The sequence below is a fragment of the Mobula birostris genome, chromosome X (genome assembly GCF_030028105.1).
Source record: "Mobula birostris isolate sMobBir1 chromosome X, sMobBir1.hap1, whole genome shotgun sequence".
Lineage (NCBI taxonomy): Eukaryota > Metazoa > Chordata > Chondrichthyes > Myliobatiformes > Myliobatidae > Mobula > Mobula birostris.
This window is the reverse complement of record NC_092402.1, coordinates 56,700,068-56,712,114: the sequence shown is the minus strand read 5'-3', so window position 1 is coordinate 56,712,114 and position 12,047 is coordinate 56,700,068. Positions and strand designations below refer to the sequence as shown.

Sequence of the window (12,047 nt, the reverse complement as noted above, 5' to 3'; positions counted from 1 at the left end):
ACCACACATTAACTGTTTCCAAACATGGATATGGCATTTCTATTTCTTCACAATTTTAATCAGCTTGATCTGTCATCATATCTAATAAGACTTTTGTTTGCTCCATGTATGGGTAAACAAAGGATATTCTCATTCTGTTTACTTATTCTCTTTGACCTTGTTTATCCATCCTAATGTGAAACTTGAAATAGTGTCCTTTCACAATCTTCTTTTATAATTTTTTTTAAAAAAAAATCAAAATCCCCACTTTCTTTTCACTTCACCCCTTCTACCTCGTATTTCAGCTTTCTAACATCCGCTCTGGTCCAGCTTAGTGCACTGGTTTTGTATGTGGTCCTCAGACCTTGTCTCTTGGTCACTGCTCCCAAAGAGATCACTCGCTGCTTAGGACTCCTCACTCCTCTGACAATCCCACTGCCCCTGTAGGGATACTCACTCTGTTTGAGGAGAAAATCCTGTGAACAGGATTCCATTCCTTTTCTCACTTGCTCCCGTACTGCAGCAGTCAATAGGCTGCAGATCTGCTTGAGGAGTCCAGTACCAAGGGGTACAGACTTGAGTGCAAGAAATTGACTTGGTAGTGGTAGATCAGTCATGATCTTTGAATAGCAAAGCATGCTTGAAGGGCTAAAAGGCCTACTGCTGCTATTTCTTCTACTGCGATGCTGTATGCCAGAATTTTTGAACAATAATTTTGTTATTTCTATATACATTCCTGATCTGCACATTTCCTCTTCTGTTTCCCTCTTTGGAACACCACCTTTAATCTTTAAATATGACCCTAGTCTGAATCTCTGAACATTGGTCCTCTTTACAGCATGTATTTCCTCTTTTTCTCCAATGATCTTACTTCCCCCTTATTGCCCATTCTGCCCTCTGAATAATACTGTAACTGGATATCTTTATCTTCCACTCTGTAAACAATTTCCTGTTACAGTTGTTAAAGCCGGACATGCTCTGCTTTTTATTTCTGGTGTTTAGCAAGACTTGATTTCCCTTATCTTTGTCCAGGTTAGTATATGGCACCTTTCAATAACTGTTTTATTTTCCTGCTTTTGTCTTTCCTCCTCTACTAATCCAAGTGTTACTGCTCTCTAATTTCTTTTTACATGATTGAAACCTTTGCTATATAGTTACCTTGCACTTAACAAGCTGCTTCCATTCTGAAACATTTTTCTGTCATTCTGAAATGTGCTCTATGATGCTTGAAACGCATCAAAACTATTTAGGACTTTTTGGCTCAATAGATGGAACATTCTTCTATTTAAAAACCTCCTGTTACCACAATTCCAAAAGAATTGCCAGTATCCCCTCTTCTCTGCCTTTCTACACCCCACTGAATTCCCATGCTGAGTCATTTCCTTTTATTTAATACCACTGTAACCTGTTTGATGCTCCTATCTTGTGGCCCTTGTTCATCCACAAGGGTAACAGAGTGACTAGCTATAAGACCATAAGATATACAGTAGGAGCAATTCACTTAGTCCATTGAATCTGCTCTGTCATTTCATCATGGGTGATCCATCTCACCCTCAGCCCTAATTTCCTGCCTTCTTCCCGTATCCCTTCATGCCTTGACTAATCAAGAATCTATCAACCTCTGCCTTGGATATACCTAACGACTTGACACACAGCCGTCTGTGGCAACAAATTCCACAGATTCCCCACTCTCTGGCTAAAGAATTTCCTCATCTCAGTTCTAAATGGATGTCCCTCTATTCTGAGCCTATGTCCTTTGGTCTTAGACACACCCACCATAGGAAGCATCCTCTCCAAATCTATTCTGTCGAGGCCTATCAACATTCAATAGGTTTTAATGAGATTCCCTCACATTCTTCTGAATTCCAGTGATGGCTTTGGGCCATCGGATGCTCCTCATATGATGAGCCTTTCAATCGCGGAATCATTTTTGTGAACCTCCTTTGAACCCTCTCCAATGTCAGCACATTCTTTCTTTGATAAGGGGCCTAAAACTGCTCTCAGTCCTCCAAATGAGGCTTCACGAATGCTTTATAAAGCCTCAACATTGCGTCCTTGCTTTTATATTCTATTCCTCTCGAAATGAATGCTAACATCACATTTGCCTTCCTCACCACAGACTTAACCTGCAAATTAACCTTTAGGAAATCTTGCATGAGGACTCCCAAGTCACTTTGTACCTCAGATTTTTGAATTTTTTCACCATTAAGAAAAGAGTCTATGCTTTTATTTCTTCTAGCAAAGTGCATGACCATACATTTCCTGACACTCTATTCCATTTACCACTTTCTTGCCCAGTCTCTTAATCTGTCTAAATCCTTCTGCAGCCTCTCTACTTCCTCAAAACTACCTGCCAATCCACCCATCTCGTATTGTCCACAAACTTGGCAACAAAGCCATCAATTCCATCATCCAAATCATTGACATACAATGTAAAAAAAAAAGTCCCAAAACAGACCCCTATGGAACACCACTAGTCACTAGCCAATCAAAAACGGCTCCCTTAATTCCCACTCTTTGCCTCTTGCTTTGTCCATGCTAGTATCTTTCCCATAATAGCATGGACTTTTGGTAAGCAACCTCGTTGGCACCTTGTCAAGGGTCTGAAAATCGAAGTACCCAACATCCATCAATTCTACTTTGTCTATCCTGCTTGTTACTACTTCAAGGAATTCCAATAGATTTGTCAGGCAAGATTTTTTCTTAAGTAAACCATGCCGACTATGCAACACGCACAAAAGTTGTTGGTGAACGCAGCAGGCCAGGCAGCATCTATAGGAAGAGGTACAGTCGACGTTTCGGGCCGAGACCCTTCGTCAGGACTAACTGAAAGAAGAGCTAGTAAGAGATTGGAGAGGGGGAGATCCAAAACGATAGGAGAAGACAGGAAGGGGAGGGATGGAGCCAAGAGCTGGACAGTTGATTGGCAAAAGGGATATGAGAGGATCATGGGATGGGAGGCCTAGGGAGAAAGAAAGGGGGAGGGGGGAAGTCCAGAGGATGGGCAATAACGGATGGAGTACGAGGGGGAGGTAGGGCATTTATGGAAGTTAGAGAAGTCAATGTTCATGCCATCAGGTTGGAGGCTACCCAGACGAAATATAAGGTGTTGTTCCTCCAACCTGAGTGTGGCTTCATCTTTACATTAGAGGAGGCTGTGGATAGACATATCAGGATGGGAATGGGACGTGGAATTAAAATGCGTGGCCACTGGGAGATCCTGCTTTCTCTGGCGGACAGAGTATAGGTGTTCAGCGAAACGATCTCCCAGTCTGCGTGGGGTCTCGCCAATATATAGAAGGCCGCACCGGGAGCACCGGACACAGTATATCACCCCAGCTGACTCACAGGTGAAGTGTTGCCTCACCTGGAAGGACTGTCTGGGGCCCTGAATGGTGGTGAGGGAGGAAGTGTAAGGGCATGTGTAGCACTTGTTCCGCTTACAAGGATAAGTGCCAGGAGGGAGATCAGTGGAGAGGGATGGGGGGGACGAATGGACAAGGGAGTCGCGTAGGGAGCGATCCCTGCGGAAAGCAGTGGGGGTGGTGGGAGGGAAAGATGTGCTTAGTGGTGGGGTCCCGTTGGAGGTGGCGGAAGTTACGGAGAATTATATGTTGGACCCGGAGGCTGGTGGGGTGGTAGGTGAGGACAAGGGGAACCCTATTCCTAGTGGGGTGGCGGGAGGATGGAGTGAGAGCAGATGTACGTGAAATGGGGGAGATGCGTTTGAGAGCAGAGTTGATGGTGGAGGAAGGGAAGCCCCTTTCTTTAAAGGAGGACATCTCCTTCATCCTGGAGTGAAAAGCCTCATCCTGAGAGCAGATGCGGCGGAGACGGAGGAAGATAGTGGAGGAAGAGAAGACTATGGCCTGTGTTATCATGTGCCTCCAATAACCCCAAAATCACATCCCTAACAATCAATTCCAACATCTTACCAACCATTGAGGTCAGACTAATGCTTGTAGTTTTATTTCTTCTGCCTCTCTCTCTTCTTGTGTGGAGTGACATTTGTAATTTTCTGGCAACACACATCAAAGTTGCTGGTGAACGCAGCAGGCCAGGCAACATCTCTAGGAAGAGGTGCAGTCGACGTTTCAGGCCGAGACCCTTCGTCCTAGAGATGCTGCCTGGCCTGCTGCGTTCACCAGCAACCTTTATGTGTGTTGCTTGAATTTCCAGCATCTGCAGAATTCCTGTTTGCGTTTGTAATTTTCTAGTTCTCTGGAACAATGCCAAAATCCATTCATTCTTGAACGATCATTACTAATCCCTCTATATTCTTTTCAGCCACCTCTTTCATAACCCTTGGGTGTAGATGTAGGCTATCTGGTCCAGGTGACTTATCTATTCTCAGACCTTTTTTTCTCAAGCACCTTCTCCCTTGTAATGGCACCTTCACACACATCTGCCCTCTGACACTCCTGAATTTCTGTCATACTGCTAGTATCTTCCACCGTGAAGACTGATGCAAAATACTTATTCAGTTTGTCTGACATTTCCTTGTTTCCCCCATTACTACTACTCCAGCATCACTTGCCAGCAGTCCAATATCTACTCTCACCCCTCTTTTATACTTTATATATCTGAAGAAACTTTTGGTATCCTTTTTAATATTATTGACTAGCTTCCCTTTGTATTCCATCTTTTCCTTCTTTATGACTTTTTCAGTTCCCTTTTGGTTTTGAAAAGTCTCCTAATCCTCTAACTTACCACAAATTTTTGCTCTATTATATGCCCTTTCTTTGGCTTTTATGTTGATGCATTTGACTTTAGCTCTCCAAATTTTAGGGTGAATTCTATCATATTATGATAACTGCCTCCTGAGGGTTCCTTTACCTTAAACACTCTAATCAGTTCCTGTTCATTGCACAGCACCCAATCCAGCATAGCTGATCCCCTAGTGGGCTCCACCATGAGCTGCTCTTAAAAAGCTATCTCGTAAGCATTCTACAAATTTAGCCTTTTGGGGATCTAGCATCAACCTGATTTTTTTTCGTAATTAACTGAATATTGGAATCCCCCATGGCTATCATAACTTTGCCTTTTTGACACACATTTTCTATCTCCCTCATGATGAGGGAGAGGGAGAAGTAGAGAGTCCGTCATCGTGTCCGACGCCGGCCCCCTAGGCCTGAGTCGACGTAGTAGTAGTTCTATCTCCCATTGTAATTTGTAGACCACATCTTTACTACTGTTTGGAGGACTGTATATAACTCCCATCAGGGTCTTTTTATCCTTGCAGTTTCTTGGCTCTACCCACAACGATTCTATACCTTCTGATCCTATGTCACCACTTTCTAATGATTTGATTTAATTTTTTACCAACAGAACCACCCCACCACCTCGGCCTACCTGCCTGTCTTTTCAATACAATGTGTATCCTTGGACATTAAACTCCCAGCTAGAATCATAGAAACATAGAAAACCTACAGCACAATACAGGCCCTTCGGCCCACAAAGCTGTGCTGAACATGTCCTTACCTTAGAAATTACCTAGGGTTACCCATAGCCCTCTATTTTTCTGAGCTCCATATACCTGTCCAGGCGTCTCTTAAAAGACCCTATCGTATCCGCCTGCACCACCATCGCTGGTAGCTCATTCCACGCACTCACCACTCTCTGCATTTAAACAAAAAACAACTTGCCCCTGACATCTCCTCTGTACCTACTTCCAAGCACCTTAAAACTGCACACTCTCGTGCTAGCCATTTCAGCCTTGGGGAAAAAGCCTCTGACTATCCACCTGATCAATGCCTCTCACTATCCACATGATCAATGCCTCTCATCATCTTGTACATCTCTATCAGGTCATCTCTCATCCTCCGTCGCTCCAAGGAGAAAAGGCCGAGTTCACTCAACCTATTCTCATAAGGCATGCTCCCCAATCCAGGCAACATTCTTGTACATCTCCTCTGCACTCTTCCTATGGTTTCCACATCCTTCCTGCAGTAGGGCAACCAGAACTGAGCAGAGTACTCCAAGTGGGGTCTGACCAGGGTCGTATATAGCTGCAACATTACCTCTCTCCTCCTAAACTCAATCCCACGATTGATGAAGACCTTAAACACAGTCAACCTGTGCAACAGCTTTGAATGTTCTATGGATTCGGACCCCAAAATCCCTCTGATCCTCCACAATATAGTCTTACCATTAATACTATATTCGGCCATCATATTTGACCTACCAAAATGAACCATATCTCACTTATCTGGATTTTTTTCAGCCATGACTCAGTGATGCCCACAACATCATGTGTTCCAATTTGTAACTGTGCTACAAATTCATCTACCTTATTCTGTATACTGCATGCATTCAGATATGACACATTGTCTTGTATCATCCTCTTTGATTTTGTTTCCTTGTACGTTGCAACTCATCCTGTTCACTATGATTTTTGCCCTATCATCAGCCTCTCTTTGCTCAGTCTCACTACACTCTGCCTCTTTTTGTAAACCAGCTGCCCCATCCTCAGCCCTATCAGTCCAGTTCCCATCCCCATATACCAAGCAGTGGTATTGCTGTTAGTTTTGCTTCCTCACATCTCCCAAAGACCTGGTTTTGTCCTGACATCTAGTGCTGTCTTTGTGGAGTTTTGCACATTCTTCCTGTGTGGGCTTCCTCTGGTTTCTTCCCACATCCCAGCGATATTCTGGTAGGTTAATTGGATGCTGCAAATCACTCCTTGTTGTAAGTGGCAAAAGAATCAAGGAGTTGATGGGCTTGTGAGAGAGAACAAGTCACAGGGGTACAGAGGAGTAAAGAGAGGGGACTGGGACTAATGGAAATGCTGTGCTGGGAACTGGCCTGATGTTCAGATGCTCTAACACAAAGATAGCAATAAATGATTAACTGCAGTTTCATTTGCTATAATCAGCTACCTAAGTTTAACGTTTGGAAGATGGGTAAACTTACAGAATTGCATACTTACAGTCGTAGCACATCCCAACTACTGTTGTTTGTTCCAAAAGTCCCTAGATACCCAAAATATACACTTGTTACAGTGTGGAGAGATGGTGCAATGAAAATACAACTAACTGGAAAGTTAAGTGACAAACAGATTTGTCCTTAACTGTGCACTAAGTGGCAGGAATACACCTTTAACAATGTGGTAATACAGTAGTAGGAACTATGTCTTCCCCCTATATAGTTTCAATAGAACAGAAAGCCATGAAGTAACACTTGGAAGATAAATTCTGTAGAGGTTTTATTTTCCTGAAGACTGGTTCTCAGTTTAGTTAATCCCTAATTGTTTTCCATAATTTCATAACCCCAGAATGATCCCCAACAGTGCCAGTCAGCATAAGTTTTGGTTTGCCTTCAACTGTCATACAAATATGCCTGTAATACCTTGGGGCTTAAGGACAATTTCTATCCCACTGCTATACTATTGAACAGACCCCTCATATGCTAAGATGGTCTCTTGACCTCACAAGATACTTTGTCATAGCCTTGCAGATTATTGTCTTCCTGTACTGCACTTTGTCTGTAACTGTATCACTTTATTCTGCTCTTTTTCCGTGCACTGATGTGATGAAATGATCTTTATGGATGGCATGCAAAAGATTTCTGCTATACCTCTGTATGTGACAATAAACCAATTTACCAGTTAATTTTTTTTTAAGAATCAAAAACCATAGTTTCCTCTCTGCTGTTTATACTAATGAAGATGGCTAGATTACGGTTAGATTCTCTGTAAACTACTTTGGTAACTAGGCAGCATGCATGGTTTTCTACTGTCTGTTGTTTGTAGAAATTTCTCCATGCAATGTAATGCCTTTTGCTAAAATGTTAAAGCCACCTTTCAGTTAATGACTGGAAAGCAAATCCATTGCAATTCTCACAGTTGACTTTAAGCTTACACGTTTTTGCTCTTGTTCTTCTGTTTAGAAGCGTGGTAGTTCAGTTTGCTCTCTTTCTCCTCTCCCCCCCCCCCCCAGGTATGATAACCGCACCAGCTGTGTTTACCAACTTGCCTAATTTTCCAAATCTGAATGTGGCTTTTCCCAGCCTTTCCATGGGATCATCGCCAGGGATAGGAGAAAATCCTGTGCCTGCATCTACAGGTAAAACGCCTATCCAATCTCTCCTCATAAATGAAGTGTTCTGTCCTAGGCAAAGTCCCTGGTGAATCTTAACCCTCTTCATTGCTAGCATGTTCTTCATATTGTTTAGTAACCACAACTGAGCACAATATTCCAGCTATGTCCAAACCAGTGTTTTATAAAGTAGTGCCATAACCTCCCTGCTCTGTGCCCCAGCTGTTGAAGGCAGGCTTTTTATGTCATCTTTACTGTCTTGTCTACTTGTGCTGCCGCCTTCAGATCTTTGACCTGTACACCAAGGTCTCACTGTTCCTCCCTAGGGCCCTAGTATTCATTCCTTATTATTCCTTCCCAAGTACATCACTTTGTAATTGTCAGAATTAAAATCCATTTGCGATTGGGTCTTACCAACTGAACAATATTGTTCTGTAGCCTAATGCGATCCTCCTGGTTTTCAACAACACTGCCAGTTTTTATGTCGTCTGCAATCTTGCCAATTAAACCCAGTAGTATCAGTAGTAGTAGTAGTATAGAGTGCTATGTTCTCCTAAGGAATTTGCCTATTGGTGGGTCCTCGCGTAGCTATAGAGGTCAATCCATGTCCACACTGCAGCAAAATATGTGGATAAGTATAATGTTCTCCTAAGGAGTAAGTGGTGGTTGTGGTTAGCGGTTGGGTCTTTCGGTACAGTCTCTCCTTTCACAGATTCTACATTTCATATTTAAATCCTAGTCTCTGCAAGTTCTGGCATGAAATAGTAGAACTAATCATCGTGAAATGGTGAAGATGCTATAATAGCAGGATAGTTTTGGACTTGTGCGAGGTGTGGACCTGACTGTACTTCCCACTGCTTTGTGTTAGATGTGCATCCTCTGTAGCCTTGATTTTGGTGTCCTTTTTTTAACTGGTTGCTTTTTGTTTCAGATTCATCCTTGTCAGCTGCCAGTCCAGTACCGCATCTGGTTTCATCCAACCTCCCTCCTGCAAATCTTGGCACAGCTCCTGTGCTTCCAGCTTTCTCTACAGCACCACCAGTTTGCCCCAGCCATTCAACTTCATCAGAGAATATGACAATACCTTTCCACTCTCAGTGGAGTAAAGTCTTGGATTCCACACCTGCTGTAGCTCAGAAATAGTCTCTTCCCAGAGGCTGAGATGAAAAGTTGTCTTCCGCACTTGTAATGAAGCTGCCAGAAGGTATAATCTGTTCAGAAAGCACTAATAAACTACTGAGGGAAGCCTACCCCAACGCGAGTAGCACTGCCACAATTCTAACTGAATAGAATCCAACCTACTTTTAATAAATGAGTAAGGCTTCCCAATCTAGCAATGTGTATGTAGTTGTCAGTCTGACTCTAGCAGCATGACAATCAAAATTCAAAGTACATTTATTATCAAAGTATGTATACATTATATAACCTTGAGATTCATCTCCTTACAGGCAGCCACAAAACAATAAACCCAAAAGAACCAATTTTTTTAAAAAACTGACAAACATCCAAAGTGGAGAGGGAGAGAAACAAATTATGCAAACAATAAAAGTAAGCAAATAGCATTTAGAACAGAAGAGTCCTCAGACATGAAGCCTGCAGCAGCCAAAGTAGGCCCACAGCCTCAGTTCAGCATGTTAACGGAGTAAACAGTGCAGAATCCGCAGACACTAAGCTCAGAGCGGCCGGAGCAGGCCCGCAGCCTCAGCTTCAGTTCAGCAAAGAGTGGAGTAAATGTCGCGGAACCGGCAGACACGAAACCCGGAGCAGTCCCACAACCATAGTCTCAGCCTCAGTTCAGCACATTGCAGAGTAAATGTTGTGGAGCGCACAGACACAAACCCTGGAGCAGGCCCATAGCTACAGTCTCTGCCTCAATTCAGCACATAGTGGAGTAAGCATTCCAGAGCACTGGGCAGAACCAGCCCGACCCTCACTTCTGATCCCGGCACTCTGCCTTTTTAATCCATCTGGCCCAGCCTTTAAATCGTCCAAGTATCGAGTTGTCCTGAGCCCTGTTGCATCGATATGCTCTCAGCCTGGACCCCGCCACTATGTTTCGGCCCCTACCTGACCTTTCCAAATCAGCCCAGCACTTATTGATCATCTTTACAGTAGAGGAGGCTGTGGATAGATATGCCAGAATGGGATGTGGAATGGAATGGATGTGGATCTGCGAGACCCGACGCAGACTGGGAGACCGCTTTGCTGAACACCTACGCTCTGTCCGCCAGAGAAAGCAGGATCTCCCAGTGGCCACACATTTTAATTCCACATCCCATTCCCATTCTGACATGTATATCCACGGCCTCCTCTACTGTCAAGATGAAGCCACACTCAGGTTGGAGGAACAACACCTTATATTCCGTCTGGGTAGCCTCCAACCTGATGGCATGAACATCGACTTCTCTAACTCCCCCTCCCCCTCCCCCTCCCCCTCCCCCTCCCCCTCCCCCTCCCCCTCCCCCTCCCCCTCCCCCTCCCCCCTCCCCCCTCCCCCCTCCCCCCTCCCCCCTCCCCCCTCCCCCCTCCCCCCCTCCCCCCTCCCCCCCTCCCCCTCCCCCCGACTATACCCCTTGCCCATCCTCTGGGTTTTTCCCCCCTCCCCCTTTTCCTTCTCCCTGGGCCTCCTGTCCCATGATCCTCTCGTATCCCTTTTGCCTATCACCTGTCCAGCTCTTGGCTCCATCCCTCTCCCTCCTGTCTTCTCCTATCATTTTGGATCACCCCTCCCCCTCCCACTTTCAAATCCCTTACTCGCTCTTCCTTCAGTTAGTGCTGACAAAGGGTCTCGGCCTGAAACGTCGACTGTACCTCTTCCTACAGATGCTGCCTGGCCTGCTGCGTTCACCAGCAACTTTGTGTAATGTTGAGAATTTATAAAGCACTGATGAGGCCTCACTGGGAGCATTGTGAGCAGTTTTGGGCTCTTTATCTAAGAAAGGATGTGCTGACATTGGAGAAGGTTCAAAAAAGTTCAAGAATTCTGTGATTATCATATGAGGAACATTTGATGCCTTTGGGCCTAGACTCACTTGGATTCAGAAGAATGAAGAGGGGGAGCTCATTGAAACCTATCAAATGTTGAAAGGCCTTGACAGTAAATTTGGATGTTTCCTTTGGTGGGGGAGTATAAAGCCGGAGGATTCAGCTTCAGAATAGAGGGACATCCATTTAGAATGGAGATGTGGAATTTCTTTAACCAGAGAGTGGTGAATCTGGAATTCGTTGCCACAGGTAGCTGTGGAGGCCAAGTTATTGGGCATTTTTAAGGCAGAGGTTGATAGATTCTTGATTAATCACAGCACGAAGGGATACAGGGAGAAGGCAGGAGATTGGGGCTGACAGGGAACTGGGTCAGCCATGATGAAATGGCGGAGCCAACTCAATGGGCCAAATGGCCTAATTCTGCTCCTTTGTCTTATATTCTTGTACTCTAATTGCAAACTCGGCACTGCATTCCTGTAAATATCAGATCACATTGTTGAAACCTCGATGTTCAAACAAGGTGACTTTTCCCCATCCATGTTTTCCGGTGCACACACATTATCTTTTTGGCATGTTAAGTTTCTTATATTTTTCCAAACACAAAAAGTATTTTGTATGACATTTTAATGACTGCTCTAGCATTCCGTTGGAGCATGGGCCTGAGAGTTGATTAAAGTTTGAGGCAAAGCAGTTAATTGCAGTATTTTAAAACAAAACTGCTTCTGCCTTCTTTCTGTCAAGTTGAATCATTTCTTTGGATCTACCAAGTATAGATTTAGTTGCAGATGGATGGTTAGAGGTACAAGTTTTCCTTTTTACCCTGACATTCTGTTAGTGCCTGATCCAGATTTAGTAAGAACTCAAACCTACCAGGTAAGTTATGCTAATCAATATTCAGCAGTTAATCAAAAATGACAGTATTGCAGAATGCATTGAACCATTTCTCGTGCGGGGAATGCGCTATAGAAATATGGTGTAAGCACATTTGTGTTAGTTTATGACCATATAATTGTGATTACATTTTGTTCAGCATTGCACTCTATTAAT

At 44.0% G+C, this 12,047-nt stretch overlaps 1 protein-coding gene across 3 annotated transcripts in view; it reads left to right on the top strand.

Annotated features, from left to right (window-relative positions):
• LOC140191427 (Golgi reassembly-stacking protein 2-like) overlaps positions 1 to 10,445 on the top strand; it is a 55,575-nt gene extending 45,130 nt beyond the window's left edge. For all 3 annotated transcript variants that reach the window (XM_072248844.1, XM_072248842.1, XM_072248843.1), the window contains 2 exons: positions 7,917 to 8,042; positions 8,947 to 10,445. In XM_072248844.1, coding sequence (XP_072104945.1) covers positions 7,917 to 8,042; positions 8,947 to 9,158 — 338 coding nt within the window. In that variant the 3' untranslated portion in view covers positions 9,159 to 10,445. The remainder of the gene's footprint in view (positions 1 to 7,916; positions 8,043 to 8,946) is intronic.
• The last annotated feature ends 1,602 nt before the right edge of the window (positions 10,446 to 12,047 follow it).